This window comes from Orbicella franksi, chromosome 1 (genome assembly GCF_964199315.1).
Source record: "Orbicella franksi chromosome 1, jaOrbFran1.1, whole genome shotgun sequence".
NCBI classification, from domain to species: domain Eukaryota; kingdom Metazoa; phylum Cnidaria; class Anthozoa; order Scleractinia; family Merulinidae; genus Orbicella; species Orbicella franksi.
In genome coordinates this window covers 2,852,006-2,869,441 of record NC_138145.1, presented here as the reverse complement: position 1 = coordinate 2,869,441, position 17,436 = coordinate 2,852,006, and the positions used below count along the sequence as shown (strand labels likewise).

At 37.6% G+C, this 17,436-nt stretch overlaps 3 protein-coding genes across 4 annotated transcripts; 1 reads left to right on the top strand and 2 right to left on the bottom strand.

The window, feature by feature from the left end:
• Positions 1–4,597: 4,597 nt before the first annotated feature.
• Positions 4,598–6,584, bottom strand: LOC145485261 (homeobox protein HMX2-like). 2 transcript variants are annotated; one of them, XM_081463964.1, is made up of 3 exons: positions 6,415–6,584; positions 6,224–6,335; positions 4,598–6,130 (listed from the first exon to the last, which is right to left on the bottom strand). In XM_081463964.1, exons 2-3 carry the CDS (start codon positions 6,330–6,332, stop codon positions 5,610–5,612), a joined length of 630 nt encoding a protein of 209 aa, XP_081320090.1. In that variant the 5' UTR covers positions 6,333–6,335; positions 6,415–6,584; the 3' UTR covers positions 4,598–5,609. The 2 variants fall into 2 exon arrangements, with proteins under 2 accessions (XP_081320090.1, XP_081320087.1); XM_081463961.1 differs by having other exon boundaries at positions 4,599–6,130; positions 6,224–6,584.
• A 2,925-nt stretch (positions 6,585–9,509) lies between these two features.
• Positions 9,510–10,825, top strand: LOC145485232 (RYamide receptor-like). Its single transcript, XM_081463936.1, has one exon. It carries the CDS (start codon positions 9,559–9,561, stop codon positions 10,453–10,455), a length of 897 nt encoding a protein of 298 aa, XP_081320062.1. The 5' UTR covers positions 9,510–9,558; the 3' UTR covers positions 10,456–10,825.
• Positions 10,826–11,712: 887 nt separating this feature from the next.
• LOC145485167 (uncharacterized) lies at positions 11,713–15,377 on the bottom strand. The gene is made up of 2 exons (XM_081463868.1): positions 15,103–15,377; positions 11,713–14,949 (listed from the first exon to the last, which is right to left on the bottom strand). Exons 1-2 carry the CDS (start codon positions 15,218–15,220, stop codon positions 14,468–14,470), a joined length of 600 nt encoding a protein of 199 aa, XP_081319994.1. The 5' UTR covers positions 15,221–15,377; the 3' UTR covers positions 11,713–14,467.
• Positions 15,378–17,436: the final 2,059 nt, after the last annotated feature.

The following is a 17,436-nucleotide window of genomic DNA, read 5'->3' as shown; positions in this document are numbered from 1 at the left end:
AACAGACCAAGCAAGCCCAGTTATGAAACCCGACTGAGGAACGGCGAGGGAGTCTAAAACTCTTATTGTAGGGGATGGCCAAAGGCCACAGTAGATAGGATCACAATGGAGTGATTAGGTGAGTGGAGCCCAGGAGCGATCTAGAAAATTAGAAAGGAACCTGCAGACACTCTATGTAGTGCAGCCAAGGAGATAGCAGTAAATGAAGCAAAACAGGTATAAGTAACTTGATCTGACATAAATGATATAGAACCATGAACTCCCTTGAACGTGATAGCCATAATCCGTACAGCGGGTATAGTGACCTTAACTTGAAACCACAAACTTTTCTCATTAAAGCTTGCTTTTATTCATACGAGTATCAGTAACACCCTGCCTTAAAGAAGTGTTTACCTATACTATGCGACAAGAATGTTTATGACCCAAGCCAGTGATGATTCTCAAGTCTCAGGAATATACTGAGTCAGGGCCATGAATCCACCCCAAAGCCCGATTAAGTTAACCCAGGATCATGAACGAGGATTATGATTTCAGTTTTGTACTTTTCGGTGAGGTTTCCTGTTTATATTTTTGAGCTTGAATAATCTCAAACAACACAGGACATAAGAAGTGAAAAACATCTTTATGGAAGAAAAATTAATAATTCGGTTAACACGTAATCGTGGATTAGTGTTAACCGGCTTTCGAACAACTCCGCCTGAAGCGATAAATAGATAAATAAATAAATAAATAAATAAATAAATAAATAAATAAGTAAATAAGTAAATAAGTAAATAAATAAACAAATAAAATAAATACATCATATGACTATATATGTATTAAACGCATTTATTTTTGTCAGTCAATCAGTCTGACTGGTTTCCTAGCCTCTACAGGGTGATCTTCGAGTGTGTTCAAGTTAGAAATTCACCCGATTTAATACAGATATTACAATTAGCTAGAAAAGCAAGCAAAATTGAGTTACTTTCGCTGACTTAAAAAATATAACTACTGAAAATTTGCTTAAAACCACCAAAAGGTTGCAATTTTTATGGTTTTTTGAACTCTCGTCACCTTCCCGTCTGCGGTTGTTAATCAGATGGAAGCTTCTCGTTCAATATTCAAAGAATTCCTCTCAGATTTGCTGTAGTTACTCTATAGCCTGGACGTTCTAGATTTATATTATATACATGTTTGTCATTCTTTTAGGCCACTTTTTGATAACACAGGCACGAACAAAGAACACTTTTTTCTGGTCATCTGTCCGCCATCGTGGCGTAAGTGGTGAAAGTTTGTATTGATCAGAATGGCTAATTTCTAAAAATCTCGTAATTATTTTTCCATCGCTTGTGACTAAACGTATTTCTCTTGGAAAAAAGTTGAACTGTTGAGCCAGATGTACTGAGGTAAACTAAAAATACAGTTTGATAGTGACAAAGAGGAATGCTAGTGAATACTACTGCCTGATTCGATATATAACTGACTGAACTGAATTCATGTTCGATCATTGTCTTGGCTGTATGATTGGGTAAGAAATCATGTTGAAGTAGACGAAGTTACTTGTAAAGCGCTGTTGTATAAGAGAATTTTTAGCGACAAAAGATTCACAAAAAATGTAGTGCTGGAAATGGATTAGTACGTGTTGTACGTTTGCTGTTTATTACAAATAATTTTCTCACATCTATCGTCAATTGACACGGTTTGAAATAATTCTGTTCATTTGAATTCCTGTCTTTGATTAAAGGATTACTCAAGATGACATGATTACTTAAGGATACAGATAATAAACAGTTTAAGTTTTAAGGAAAGAATTCTTGTCTTAATTATTCAGCTGGTACCACATCGTATATTGCATTGTAGAACGATCCTGTATCGGTTTGTAGGTTATACTTTTTAACTCTAGTCAAATGCATGCAGGTCTGCGCGGACAGCCGCCTCTCCAACTCTCAGAATTTTCATCACTGAATCAAGTCGATCTTTTTCCTTTACAAAACTGAAATATCCCTGCAGCTGTCAGTTATCTACAACAGCTTCTAAGTCAGTCTGGCTCTAGTTGGGCAGTGCAGAGTGTACTACCCTGGTTTTCTCGAACTACAGTCTTTTACTTGTTTAGCAACATTTTTTTACTACTTATTTCCGCTATTGCCAATTTTCACTTGAAATTGAACCTGTCATAACAACTGACTGTAGTTATGTTCTATCTTTAGCAGTAGTCACAGCTGGAACACAGTCACCCTTATCCTCATTAGAGATGATTTGTTTTGTTTGTCTGTTCGAAAACGTAAACCTTCTTATATACCTGGTATGTTAATTTAATTGCAATAAAGTGATCCTCTTAATTAATTTCCTCCATTTACTGGGCGGGCAACAAAGATAGTTGCGTACAGTCGTGAGCACAGCTGTTTACACTGTGACGTCATTACACTTCAACGACCAGAATCCTTCAGTTGGAAATTTTTCTCTCGCAAATTGCGGTAACTGCTTGACTGGGATTAAACAACTGACAACAGTAAAGAAAAGTCGACATTAGTTGGATGGTTGTACAAAGCAGTGTACTGTTTATGAAATACTAGTTTTCACCTTTAAACATGGGTTATTCCAAACGCGCAGAAGTTGTAGGTTGCCCTCATAGCGTCACATGTTTTGTCTGGAGCTAAAGTGACTCTTAGCCAGAGGTCTCTTGCACTTAATAAAACAAAACGTTTGGGTTCTGGCTAGCTTTTGACTTGTCTGGACAGTCTGTGAAAGCGTTTGGCGTTACACAAACAACGAGGCTGACAATCCACATCATAACAGAACTCGGTCTTTGTTCCGGAAATAAAAATGTTTTCAGTTGAGACAAACTGTTTACCGAAAATAATGTCGAGATCCATACCTTCCCTAACGGCCATGCTGTGGAACTCAAGATTCGTTCAGTTGGATCATGTATGGTAGGCGCAATTTAGCGATTAATGACTTCGCTGTTATCTTATATTTTCACCCAAGCTTACAAAAGTGTCAGCAATACCTATACATCTGGTTGCTGACATAAATCGAAAGTTGTTTTGCAAGAGTTTGTTGTCTTCTATTCTCTTATAGACCCAGAGACTTATACAAATGAAAAGAAAAAGGAACTTGATGAAAATGGACCCCTACCAAGGTACTTCTCATACTTGCCAGCGTACTTGAATGAATAAATGAATGAATTCTTTATTTCTTATTGCAAAATATCACACTCAGTAGACGTGAGTTTTTGCAATCAAATCCTTAAAGAAAGCAGGATAAATACAATTCAAAATCTACGTAATTTAAAATCTACGATTTAAAATATGTGTATAACAAAAAGATGAGAAAAGATACAAAGTTCGTCTATATATAACAATGAGATGAGATAAGACTTCATCGTCGTGTTTGATTCCCAGGTATTCAAATGTGATGATGTATCACTATAACTGATGAACACAGTATTTCGCTCGTTTTGTTGTGGGCCGTATGTAAAATAGCTTTATTTGTACTCTTCCTGTAATTCATTCCCCTCTAGCGAGGTAAAATATAGCAACTGAGCATCTTCCTATTCTTGAAGTGACTTTTGAAGGCAGACCGTTTGTCTGGTGCTTCACTTCATCTCTATTTTGTTTTGGACCATGTTTTTAGTTTCACTTATGCAAAGCTGTAATATTCAGCAATTAATTCCAGCTCCGACAAAAGTAAACTCTGTTCAAAGCAGGCAGTAGTTTGTCGAAAAATATTAAGCCCCAACGGTGTACATTATATAGAGGATATTACACGGTGGCGAGAAGATATGAATTTTATGTTCTCGTGGCAAGAACAATATCTCACGAGTGAGCGAAGCTCACTCGTGAGATATTGTTCTTGCCACGAGAACGTAAAATTCATATCTTCGAGCCAACGTGTAATGTTCTTTTTATTATATGGAGAAACCAATTCAACAAAAGCAAAAGGCGGGAATCGTGACTTCATTGAACGATACGACACTCACAAACGTGACATACGGAAAATACGCCACTCGGGTCCCGGATGAAGTGGCGTATGGAATCTACGAGTGGTTTAGTTCCCAGTAAAACACTCTTCTCCATATAATAAGTACAAATATTGTTAAAGCGTGTTTGAAGGAGGGATATGCAATATATAATGGCCTGGTGATATAAGATCATATATCCATCCAGTTGTGGTTACTTGATTTTAGATTCTTAATGTAGATTCACTAGTGTCATAGTTTTATAGATCTATCTTTCTTTTCTATCTAGCGGCTAACAAAATATAACTAACATGTTGGTGGTTTTCATCGCTGTACAGCTTTCAAAGTTTCCGATGGTGCGTATTCAGTTAAAAAGAATCTAGCGATTCATTTCTTTTCTTCAAGACTGCATTCCAAAGCTTTCTGTTCAAGCCATGGCTCCGGTTCCTTTGTTGTCAGCCATTTACCAAAGTTAATTTTTCCCACCAGGGTTTCTCAAGTTAATGCTACATCAGAAATCAATCTGCATTTCTCCTTTCGTTTCTCCGTTGTTTTAATAAATAATAGAAACCGGGATAAGCTCCGGCCTGATGGGCCACTTGGCTCGTACGCCGACTTTACCTTACCTTTACCTTAATAAATCACTTTTATTATCCGTTATAGTGTAAATGCACCAGCGAGTGTTAAACAATACTTATTACTCGAGCTCTTTATCTTGATTCACGGTGCTAATTGAAGCACTGTAAAAGAGATTGAATGAGATTGTGACCGTTAAGATGAATTGAATACCAACTTGAACAGAAACTGAGAATAAAGGCAATTTTATTATTTAGTAAAGTATATTATTACATGGATCGTATGAACTAGACTCTAATTTCTTTGTTGATGCCAAATAAAAAAGTGATTATTCTTTTCAATGTCTCTTTTCCCAACAAACAGACCTGGCAATGTTTATTGCTGATACAGTTTTATTTATAGTAAAATTAATTAAGAATATGACAGACTAATAAAAGGGATAAGGAAAAACATCATGAAACAAAGACACACAGACAATTTTACTTTAAACTGAGAACGTCTTAGAAATTCAATAAATCACTGGAGCACAACACATTGCTTTAGAGCGCTCTGTCTTGTTTTCTACAATCTGTACCTGGCTAAATTCGGTGATGTAACACTTTGTCCTCATTGTAGGTAAACATACCAAGTGTATCTACAAAGCTAAGTCTAGTTATGGTTCATATTCGAAATATGGCTTAAAACTGATGATTTCCGCCCAAACCCACCAAAAGGCGTTGATCTCACGAATGTGGTCACTCCATCAACAGCTTGATGTTCCGCATCCTTTTTGCTGGTGAGTGGGAAGTTATTTCACAAGTTAGAGCGTCACGTTTTTGCTAAATCCAATTTGAAGTTTTGGCAAGTCCAGTTTGTTTATACTTCACATATTACTCAGCAAATTTAAAGATCTTTCAAGTGCTGGAATGTACGAAAGAGCGTTGATCATGTAAACTCGCACGCCTAACTAATCAGCACGAAATTCTTTCCTACAAATTGTACTCGAACTTATTTACTTATTAGTAGGTAAACGTCAGCATAATTTTATCAATAAGTCGTTGCCAGAGCTATGACTTTTACCCACTGAAGCAATAATTACAGGTAAATAAGTAGTATATTAACCACTGAAACCGTACTTCGACGAGAGCGGATGCAAGGACATGTTCGAATAAACAACTTGAAGGTTTGATGAAGGACGAAAACTGGGTACAACATTATAAAAGTGTGGCAATGGATGCAGTTGAGTGCTAATCTCGCCGGCACAGCAAGGAAAACCAGTCTGGAAGTGACCAAACATAGTGTTCATTTCTTCCCACCGTAAGCTTGCTTCAAAGTCCGGCGCCATTTGTTTTTTCCACTTTGTTCGCCGATTCTGAAACCATGTTTTCACTTGAGTGTCCGTGAGATTAAGGCCCTTTGCCAAACTGTTTCTTTCCGTAATTGTTAAATATTTCTTGTCGTGAAACTTTTCCTCCAAAGATTTTAACTGGCTGCTGGTGAACGCAGTCCGTCTTCTTCGAATCTTGTTGATGTAGAGATTTTCTTGACCCGAGGATCCTGTTTCATCGTCTTCGCTGAGACATTCGGTCACTGACTTCTCTCGCTCTTCTTTCTCCAATGCGCAGATTTCTTTCTTATCTAAAACAAAGAAGCAATTTCCCAGATTTGACGTTAATTGTTTCATTGAGATTCGTTATGAATTATAAGGACTTTGCAAACGAAGATTCATACCTTTCCGGCCTGACTCGTCCTCTCTTGTCGCGTACTGAAGCAAGGGACTCGAGTCTTCATGTTTTGGCTCAGAATTTCCCAATATTGCATCAATGCTAAACGAAGCCATCGACTTGTGATGTTCAGAAGGAGAAGAATGTTAATGATAATAACTTCCCCAGGAGAGTAATAAAATCAACAACCATTCGTACCTGCTAAATATTGTAATACCAACATCCGGACACCATTAATCTCTTTGACAGCCAATTAAGGTTTGTCTGATAACCTTCGCATGTTTCCACTTAAGGAAACAAAGAGCCGGTAAATGTTTAGAGCTAACTGTAAACAGAGAGGTATAACTGTTCAATTTGACGGATACCTAATTATATCATCAAATATTTGACTGGGCAAATAAGAGATTATGAAATACGGCGGTGTCCGGTTATTTTGATCACCTGACTCCCGACTGTTTTCTTTTGAATCCTTTTGTCATTGCCCCTTTCCAGAAATATATGTATTAGATAAAACGTTTTCGTTTTAAAAAGGTAACATTGGAATGCTTGCGTGAGGACCAAACTTAGAGTTATTAGGAGTCTCCTGAAACTTGGTATTAGTTCAAGAAATGTCAAGCTTATTACAGCCGACAATTGCCTAATTATCGTATTTCCTGTCCTAGTGTAGCTAGCTATGTTTCAGACAAAGCTAAGAACAAATAGTACAAAATTCTTGAAATACTACCTTGATCATTTATTTTCTACTCAAATAAGACGTAACTTGATGGTGAAGTTTTTAACCTGTACAGACGGCATGTTCATCCACTTGACACAAACTGTTTTATTAGAATTCAAACCTTTTAGATGATGAATGATTTGAGTTTACAGTGTGAAAATTCCCCCACGAAGAGTTAATTTACAGATGTCCTTATAATGATTAAATATCCAAATTAACTTGCACACGCAGTCCGCGCTTGACGTTTTTGTGGTCATTGCAAAATCGAGCAGGTTTTTTGTCTTACAACTGGATGTTATATTTCAATTTTTTCATTATTATTTTTCCTTGAAAGCATGTGAAATATCAGCATCACTGTTATCAAATGTCATTAATTAAGGGCAACCGAGACTTGATATAATCCACAGACTAATACAATGCAAAACAATAACAATAACACATACTCGTGTAAAATAAATTAGCACGGATATAAAAGGCTTTATATGGTTCTATATGAATAGATCCGTGATAGGAAGTGAGAGGAGTTTTCTGTTCCCAACAAGGTGTGCTGACCAGCACTTCTGAAACCAACAAAAGTGAAAAACGAATAAAATTACTTTCGCGTGCAGTTTTGATAAAGCTGCGACAGAAACAGTATTATCTTTCTGACAAAGTAATCCATTCTAACAGTAATCCTAACTTCCTGATCTTTAGTTTTATTGGATCAGGCGCTACCCCGTTCAAGGCTGCCATATACGCTACTGATCTCCATGTTGTCTGCTCATGTAAATCTTTTCTCGGCGGCGCTGGTGTACGGGCAGTCATAAGCCAGTGACACCTGCTTAATACAAGGTCGGTGAGCATGAGTCGCTTTTATAATCTTGTTGTAAGCAGTTTGTCATATGTCTAATCTCGAGCATTTGTTTACAAACGTTTACTGCTCTTAAGTAAGTGGTTTTGCTGATCAGTAATTTAGATAATTAAAGCCGTTCGACCCGCACTGGGAAACGATGGGCATTAGACAGACCCGAAATCCGGCTTTACAGAGAACTACTGGGGTGTCTTTACGCGGCAATTAAACAGGAGCCACATACCAAGATGGCCGGCGTTTGAAGCCGCGTGTCTATCGGGATTTCTAGAAAGAGTCTTCAAATTGTCACTGATCCGGCTTCTTCATCTAATTGGTTCCTGTTCGAGTTTGACGCCATTCTAGAAATATATGGGAAAGAGCAGGACCCGGATGTTGGGTTCGGCCTCGGTTGCATCGAATAATGCATGGAAGGATTTATTTAACTCGGAATTGAACTTTGATTTACATTACTGTCATACTGGTGCTAGTGTTTTTGCTATTTGTACTTCCAGCAGCTCATCACAGTTTCCTTGTCTCCGTCTTTAACGCGAGAATACATTCTCGACATAAGGAGAACTGTTCACATTTTTGTTGGGGAAAGATTGCTATTATTTGCTGTCTCATCAAAATTTATTATTTATTAGCTTTGCATTTTCCGAATCTTTGATCGACATATCACGATGCTGGAATACTTTGCGTCTTCAGCTGTCGGTTCCAGTCAAGAGTCTTCACAGTAGGCTAGGAAAAGTGCACGATTCCTTAAGGGCACCCGCTCTTCCTGTACTAAGTCAGATTACGATAAGTATTTTACCCGGCAGTAAGACAAGTCTTGTAGTCATCCGGATCTGTCAAGAGTTACTGGTATTACTATTCATTAGATTCTTAAAATATTAATGTCAAATGAAACATAGCGATTGTATTATGTTAATCCCAGAGGAAACAACAATAAACCTCGACAGGCTACCTAACTGTGCTCAAAATTGATTACAGCAGGGAAAGAAACGAGATCAAACACCTTCAAGCTAAGATGATGAGAGTTCCATTTTATTTCATAATTTATCTGCATATTACGATCTTACACCTGCACTGCTCTTTTATGAATCAGCCATAATTAATTTTCATGTCATAAGTAATTCATCAAAATAAGAACAAAAAAACAAGCAGTGAGGAGAAAATGAATCAGTAAATAAAATCCCTGCTGTGTTACAGTTTTTTTTTCGGCATCTTCTGCATCAAAAATAGTTATTCTATTTGGTTGCTAAATTATTATATATTGATACTGTTCGCAGATCGAGTTTTTTGAATGCTGCGGCCTGAGTTAATATTGAGTTATTCAATTTATGGGTTTCTTCATATGACCAGATTATGGAAAGAAAATCACACAAGCCATCTGCCCGTCGCCGCATCAACAGATTGTGTCAAGTTATCGACTCATCAGTTAAAACCGGAATGGCTTGAAATGTTGAGCGTAGCTATTAGCATTCGCACCTTTTAATAACAGTTTATTGTCTTGCTTTTCAGTCGTTTGGAGAAATTGAAAAAGTTCCCAAAAAATCAGTTTGTGCTTTGTCATGTAAATGACTCGAAAAAGATGCTACAAATTGAGCTTGTGTTTTTACATAATCATTCTAGAGAATGAGTTAGTCGTCAGCACCGTGCTGAAAGGAACTTGAATTTATGTTCCCCGCTTTTATTGTGAAGCGAGTCTTATTGACTGATAATTCTACTTGTGGTTGGGAAACCAAACAAGAACAAAAGTCCCATCAATCGACATCATCAGCACGGTAAAACTTGAAATATGAAATCTACAGTGGACATTGTTCTTCTGCCTTTTTACATTCTTATTGTTATGGCTGGGGTCTTGGGAAATGCTCTATTCATCATCGTGGTAAGGAAACATCGTTCCATGTACACAACTACTAACTTTCTGCTGGCAAACGTGGCTGTCTCCGATATTATTTCTCTGGTGTTTTGGGTGCCGGGTATGGTTCTCCGTTTCTTTGAACACCCAAGTGGAAGCCTTGGTAGCTTTCTCTGCAAGTTTGTAACCATGCATCATATTGCCGGGATCTCTTTGCTGGTTTCAGGTTTGACACTCACGCTTATTTCAGCTGAAAGGTACAACGCTCTTCTTCAACCCGTGCATTTGCATTTGAAACTAGAAAAGCAGCGTGTTATCATTGCCATTTGCCTTATTTGGGGATTTGCCATCGCCTTTGTTTTGCCGTTGTTTATTGAACAAAATTATGTGGATGAGGTCCAGGCTTGTCACATGGATTGGAAAAGCAACGCGTCTCGGGTATATTGGGCACTTTTAGCAACAATAGTTGGTATTTCACTTTCTATAATGACTTTCTGCTATTTTCAAATTGTGAAAGCTCTTTATTTCGAGAACATACTCCCACCTAACTGCAGCAGCTCAGAGCAGGATATTAAGGACAAACAAAAGATCATAACAATTTTAATAACAGTTACAGTTCTGCTCTTTGTATGCTTTCTTCCTTTCATAATCGTCTCAGCAATCAATATCTCAACCAAAAGCATACCGTACAAATTGTCATATTTTCTTGTTTACACCAGCTGTTGTGTAAATCCAGTTGTCTACATATTTCAAAGTGCAAAGTACAGAGCTGGTTTGAAAGATCTGTGGAAGGGAAGGCCTGCTCAGAGACGACAAAGGTCTTTAGAGTCGTAAGTCTCCACTTTGTCGCATTAAACGCGATATAAATGGCTAGAAATGGCTTTTACGTCGTTTACCTGACAAGATTATTTACAGCCCATATCCGTAGCTATGCCAACGGTAGACCTTAAGTGTCACTTTAACGGCCGATGTTGGTGGTTATATGAATATAATCTGGTGTGCTGTTGTTTAACTAAGAGTTGTATGAATGCATGTCAGATATAGGGCCGCTGGTTTGCTCTAAGTCGATTTTAGGTTATTAAGTGTAAACATCTTACTTACATATTCAAAGAATTTCAGTTAATTGTAAAGGAAATCGTTGTTGAACTGATGAGTGAGACATCCATAGAAGTATGTTCGAATTGCCAAAAAAAAAAAAAAAAAATTCAGAACAAAATGGAAATTTGTGACAGAACATATGGCTATTGTCGTACACGGTGTGCATCGAGTGGCACACGTTCAAATCGATCGTGTTCCTGAAGATTTCAGTTGATTTTATTCAGTTGCGTATGTTTGCTCTATTTAGATAAATTAGCTGTCATGTGACTTAGGTTTTAACAGGCACTCAAAATGACATAATTTTATTTATTCGCTAAAATGAAAACACAGAATGATTAAAAATAATTGAATAAACTGTTTAAATACGTGGGGTCTCAAACTTTTTCAGAAGATTAAAAGACTTTTCATAATATAACGGGAATCTGGTTGTTATCTCTAAGTGACAAAGTTCGCGTTCTTTACTACTGAATGACTGAAAAGTCACGGATTTCTCGCCAAGTTTCACAAACTTTAAGGTTCTTAATACGATTTAGCATTGATAATTGACTAAGACTGGACAAGGTAAGGTCCGAGCGTTTCTTAATCTGCTGGTGCAAAACTGTAAAAAAAAACGAACTTTAAGACAACTAATAATTGATATTGGAGAATGAAAAGTGAAAGAAAGTAAAAGGGGGCAAATAGCAAAAATAACGCGGGTGCAGATTTCGCAGTTTGCTCAACTTCTTCAATTTCTTCTTGAGTCAAAACTTGATATGTTAGTAAATGGCACCAAACAGGTATTATTTGATCTCTTATTCTTAATTTTCATCCTTAGCTTTACGACGCGCCCCTTTGAGCTGATTTGGTGCTTAAATTCATAATGTCTACCGGCAGACATTTTCTTAATTTTCAAAAGTAACTTTCAAAATGCGTCAATTTGACTAGTGAATGGTGTTCTCAAACCTTGTAAAATGTAATAGTAATCGCGCATCGTTTACACCTAAATCGACGATAAAAAGTGGTTTAGAAACTGGCCACCAGTAAATCGATATACAAAGCTTGAACATTCTTTCTCAGTGTTAGCTTGGCAAGAAAATAATACCACATGAGGTAAAGAAAACATATTTGACCTCGGTGGGATTTGAATTAACGACCTCCGGAATTTTCCGTTTTTCCACCGACTGATGCCAAAGGACACGTTGCGAGTAGAATAGATGCGACAACAAAGGAACAAGGGAAACGGAAGGAAAGACAGGGTTACCATTGTACTTGGGTTATTTCTACACAGTTTTTGGTATGAGATAGGAAGCAATCCTAGGTAGACAGCCGGTCTACAGACCTACAACAGTAGACCTGTTTGGCGGGGTCCTTTTAGTCTTTTAAATTTTTAAGTGCTGACGTGGATGCTCAGGCCCAGATCTCCGGGTGCTCCCTTACGATTTGTTACCCCTGACAATAAATCAAAGCATGCCCTTGATACAATTTCTATTAAAGCAACTTCTACTTGAAGAATTAGCAAGGAATTAGTCTAAAATTTGATAACAGGAAGAGGCCTAGCCAAATGAATTGCTCAATCAATAAAGGTGACGGTTGTGAAAGAACTTCCCAGGGAACTGACTAATCGCGGTTCTCGATTATGTAGAGGGCACAATGCTGAAGAAACTGCCGTAGCGTTGCTCCCAGGGTTGACTGAATCAAAAATGAATCGATTACATTTTGGCCGTAACAAAATTTACTGCGAGACGCTCTCATTTTGCGCCATGCTTAGATCTGAAAGGTATGCTAGGGTATTTTGTATTGCTAAAATTACGGCACAAGCTGCACGAAACATTTCCTAGTGTGAATGCATCCTACTATTGCACTGGTCAGCAACCATCACGACAAAAATAGGAAACAATGAATGTGAAAAAAGCGCATGACTGGAGACAAGAATGAAGTTTATTTACACCACTGCATTGATTTATTTTGTAATTATACTGGGAAAATTCATAAAACCACTAAAAATGAGATTGGACGCCAGAACTGAAATCTTATAGGAGACAATCCACTGCGAATGTAAAAGGAATGAATGTTAAAGGTAATCACTGCGTGAATATACCAAGAAGAAATAATTATCAATCCCTTTCTCCTGGTGTATATGATTCTCGGTTGTTCTCAGAGACAACTGTCATTTCTATTTGATCCTCGTCGTGACGGTCTAAGCAGATGCTGCTACACCTTCTAATTTCCAATTTAAAGTGGCTCGACCTCTTGGTTCTCTCGCTGGCGGGCAAAAGACCAACATTCGACAGCATCCCGGCAAAGAAAACAACCAGACCCACTTAGGAATGTGAAAAGAGTTCAGCCAAATTTGTTTTTTATTATTATTTTACTCAAATCAAGAGTATTTTGTCGCTATTTGTAGATGTAAGCTATCAATGACAAAAAGGGGGAGACGCTACCTCGCCTAGAGATCCAGATTGGAGTTCAGGATTCTTCATGCAACATTGCCGTTACTTCCACGAGCCAGGCACACTACAAACCATTCATTGAATTCATTTATTTCTTCATTTACATTGACAGGATAAAAAAACTAAATACATATTATTATTATTATTATTATTATTTATGCAATAAATAAGTATTAGGTAGGTTTAATTCATGGAAGTATTCCTATTTGCAATGACGACAATTTATGTATGAGTCGTAGTTGATGAAAAAGTAAGAGTGAATGAAATCGATTTTCTCAGTAAAATATTGCGTTAGGTTACATCAATCGCTCATCAGCTATATATAGTATAATAACTAGCAATAAAGACGGAGTGTGTAGTAAATCGAGAAGATATAGATAAACATAGATCGACACAACTAACAAAACTGAAGTTTCATGACGAAATCAGTGGTGATTTTTGTGAGATTCATTCTTTACAAGTGTATGTTACTGTTCTTGAAATATACAGTCTTTAGTTAGTGAGGTTGTAATGTTGTCAACATGTTTACATACATTCTTACCCGAGTGTTAAGCTTCATGGCCCAATTATCAAAGCGTCCCAAAACATGCTCAGACTGCGTTCGTAAGGCTTACGCTAAATATGGTAAATATTCAGTAAAATCTATATATTGTTGATGAATAATATGGCGAAAAATCTTAGAAATGGATCCGTAAAGTTTAACTATTCCGCTTAAATCCTCGATTGTGAGAATAGTTCTTTGCAATGGTCAGTTAAATTTTAATCTTACGTTGTGGGCACAAAGCTCATTCAAGAAAATGGTACTCAAGGAAAAAGAATTAATTAAACCACGAATTTGCGAATTTGGCTCCAACAATCGTGCATCCTGTTATAAACAAATTGAGCATTCTTTGATCTTCCTGGGTGGGGTTTTTTTGTCTGTCATTAAAAATTCGTGACGCTATCCTGGGCGGAATATATCCTAACTCTATCCATGTGTTGCCATAAAGTAAATATTCCAAATTAACCTAATACTCGGGGTTTATCCAGGCAGTCTAGTCAACATTCCGATTTCTGTATTTATTAAGTTTGACTTCCATTATACGTAGTTTTCTTTACTTTGTAGCATGAATAAATATGTATTTATTGTTCGCTAATCGTTGTCGCGATTCAGCTTGAATCTGTTGAATAAGCCCCAAACTGTCTAGACAAATATGCCCAAATTCACGAATAGTTTGCCAAGAAACAATCTCCGAGTCCCAGTATCATCTGCTATCATTAGTGTGACATTACCTTAGGATTTTCCAAATATTGACACCGAAGTGACAAAAGTATAGAATTCAACCACTGAAGCCACAGGTTGCCGAAAATGGTTGTAAGTTTGCGTAAACAACTTGGAGGTTTGACGAAGGATACAAGCTCCGTACCATGTTATAGTTTTGTATCTGTAAAACAGGGTGAAGATGAGTTGTTAGTTCTCGTCCGCAGCAAGGAACACCCGTCTGGATGTGACTAAACACAGCGCTCATTTCCTCCAACCGCAAGCTCGCTTCAAAGTCGGGCGCCGTTTGTTTTTTCCATTTTGTCCGCCGGTTCTGAAACCATGTTTTAATTTGAGTGTCAGAAAGGCGAAGGCTCTTGGCCAAGTTGTTTCTTTCAGTGATTGTTAAATATTTCTTATCATGAAACATTTCTTCCAGAGACTGTAACTGAGTGCTTGTGAAAGCGGTTCGCCTCCTGCGAGTCTTGTTGAAGTGAATATCATCACGGCTTGTTGAGCAGCCACTTCTGTCTACTTTTCCATGAACGAACTCCACTTTTTCTACGTTTACAGGAAAAAAAACAGAAATTCGATTAACAATGTTAAAATGACTTTGGAAGACTTCTAAAACACCATTTTGATGGCGTTAAGATAAAACAACAAACAAACAATACAATCATTTCCTTTGCCAGAAATGGATGGCGTGCCACGAACCTGTCTCCAAAGTGTCTGCTTGTGACTCATCAGGCACACTGTGTTTACCAGAAGGTGTTGTGTTGTCTTGTTTTGGAGCCGAGTTTCCCAAGATTGCGCTTATAGTAAACGATGCCATGAAGCTGTGATCTGCAGAAGGAAAGTGAATTGAGACGCCCTCATGACAGGCCTAGCTGCTAAATGTTATGATGCTTGCATCCGGACTCTATTAATCGCTTTGACAGCCAATTAAGGTAATATTTAAATGACCGCAGGACGTTCCACTTCAAGGACAAAAGAGCGGTAAACGTTTGAAACTTTATATCAAGGAAAGGATAAGGGTTTTGTCACTTTTGGCAAAATGTTAATTAGATCATGAAATTTTTGACTGGCTTTAAGCACTGCATGCTATGCCAAATACATAGAAAGGCGATCATTGAGCTAAAAATATCTCGTGGAGCAAAATTCTTTGCAATCCTTATCATTTAACGGCAACCGTGTAATCCAGCTTCCAAAAAGTTACTGAAGTACAAGAGCCTTGTACTTCAATCAGTCAGAACAGTTCCCTGAAAATGTTATAATGAGTTTGACGTTTTGTGTGAATTCATTTTGTTTTCCAAATTTAAACTTCGAAGTCTTGGCAATAAAGAGAGTTTCAATGTGAATTAGTTCGATGTCGTGTAAAGCCGCTGGTAAAAATCAGTCAATGTGACGATTGCTTTTTGGTTTATCATTTACTGAAGAGTCATTGAAGTGTTCCTGTATTGATTGGATTAACTAATTCAAACGTTTCACAAGCCTCCCGAAGGAGGGGCGCACTCCCCAAAGTTTTTGGTGGGGGTGTAGGGCCCAAACCTTGAAACCTGTCCCTAGTACCCTATTTCAGTCCAAAATCTGTGATTTTCCATAATCTATCTCAGACCCGAGCGAAAAATCGATACTCCATTTCAGACCTCTAGGATTAGTACACGGCTCTAATACATGCATGACCGCAGCTAACCAGAATTGGCTTCCATTTGCCCAAACATTTGAGAAGGTCTACAAATTTACCCATGTTGATGCGGAAAAAATAGTTCCTTGTAAACAAAATACTCAGTGCCAACCAGAGTAAAAAATATAACCTATTACAGACCAAAATAGTTAAATCGAAATCTCCACCCCTTTTCAGACCAAAATCGTTAAAAAGCCATATCGTTGGGGCGGCACATACCATATGAATGGTTTTATTTACATTAATGTTTTATAAGTCATCCATCGCGTATTTTTAATATGAATGTAATTAGTCATTTTGAATTTATTCCATTCCCATTTTCCTCGATGTAAATTAATTCTGAAAAACTCATTTGGGAGAATTAATAAAATGTCTTGTAAATATTGTAATATCGCCGATATAAGGGAGTACATCCCCCCCCCCCCCCCGCCGGGCGCAAGGCCCACGCCACGTTTCGCAATTGTTTCCATTTAAAAAGCACGCTTTCGTTTATAATGAGCAGAAGGAAGTTTCTGGAAATCATCTACCACACAGAACTGTTGAAATATTTCCAGCTTACTGCACCGACCTTTCCCTGCAAAGGGTTAATTTCAAGAAGTAGTAATATACAGACGTGGCAAACAAGCCTGAAATATCGTGAGGGTAGGTTACAACGCCAAGACACATCAAAAATAACTTTCCTCTCTCGTATTAAAACGACCAATAAGAAAATTAAAGTTTTAACATACATGCTTAGCGCTAAGTGAGTCAATATTCGCGGACAAAAAAAATGTATTAACCTGAAGCAAATACAGCAATTCTAGCTTGCCCAAAAAATAAAAGAAACATCTGGTCAAATGTGAGTTACCCAATTTACTCGATTCCCGAGTCCGTTGTGTGAGTCAAATATATATTTTTAATAGAGCAATTTCACGTCGCGTGCCGTTCGCCTTGGCTCGACACTAAGATTATTCTTAACCTCCTAGTACTCTGTTTTATTATATAGATTATCCCCATTATCCGAATTTCCTGAAGTTAACATAAATTCATAACATTCATTGTTTTTTTTTCTTCCAAGCAGTTTTCTAGAATACGTGGAGCGAGTGGGATGTCAGCACGTTTTCTCAGCATAGTCGGTTTCTGCAAAAGACATTTGTTAATCTCCTAAGCTGTTGAAAAGTGCCTGGATATTCAGCTTGAGTATTTGTTTACAATAGTTGGTTACTCTGATCAAGTGGTTTTATCAAAAGGTTATTAGAGCATTTAACGGTGGAAAACGATAGTTATTAGTCTGGTAATCATCAGCTGCGGAGCAAGGAGCTGTACGTCAAATCAGAGGACCCAAAGGTACCGTGGGCGTCCACTGCCAGCGTGTGCAGCTTTAT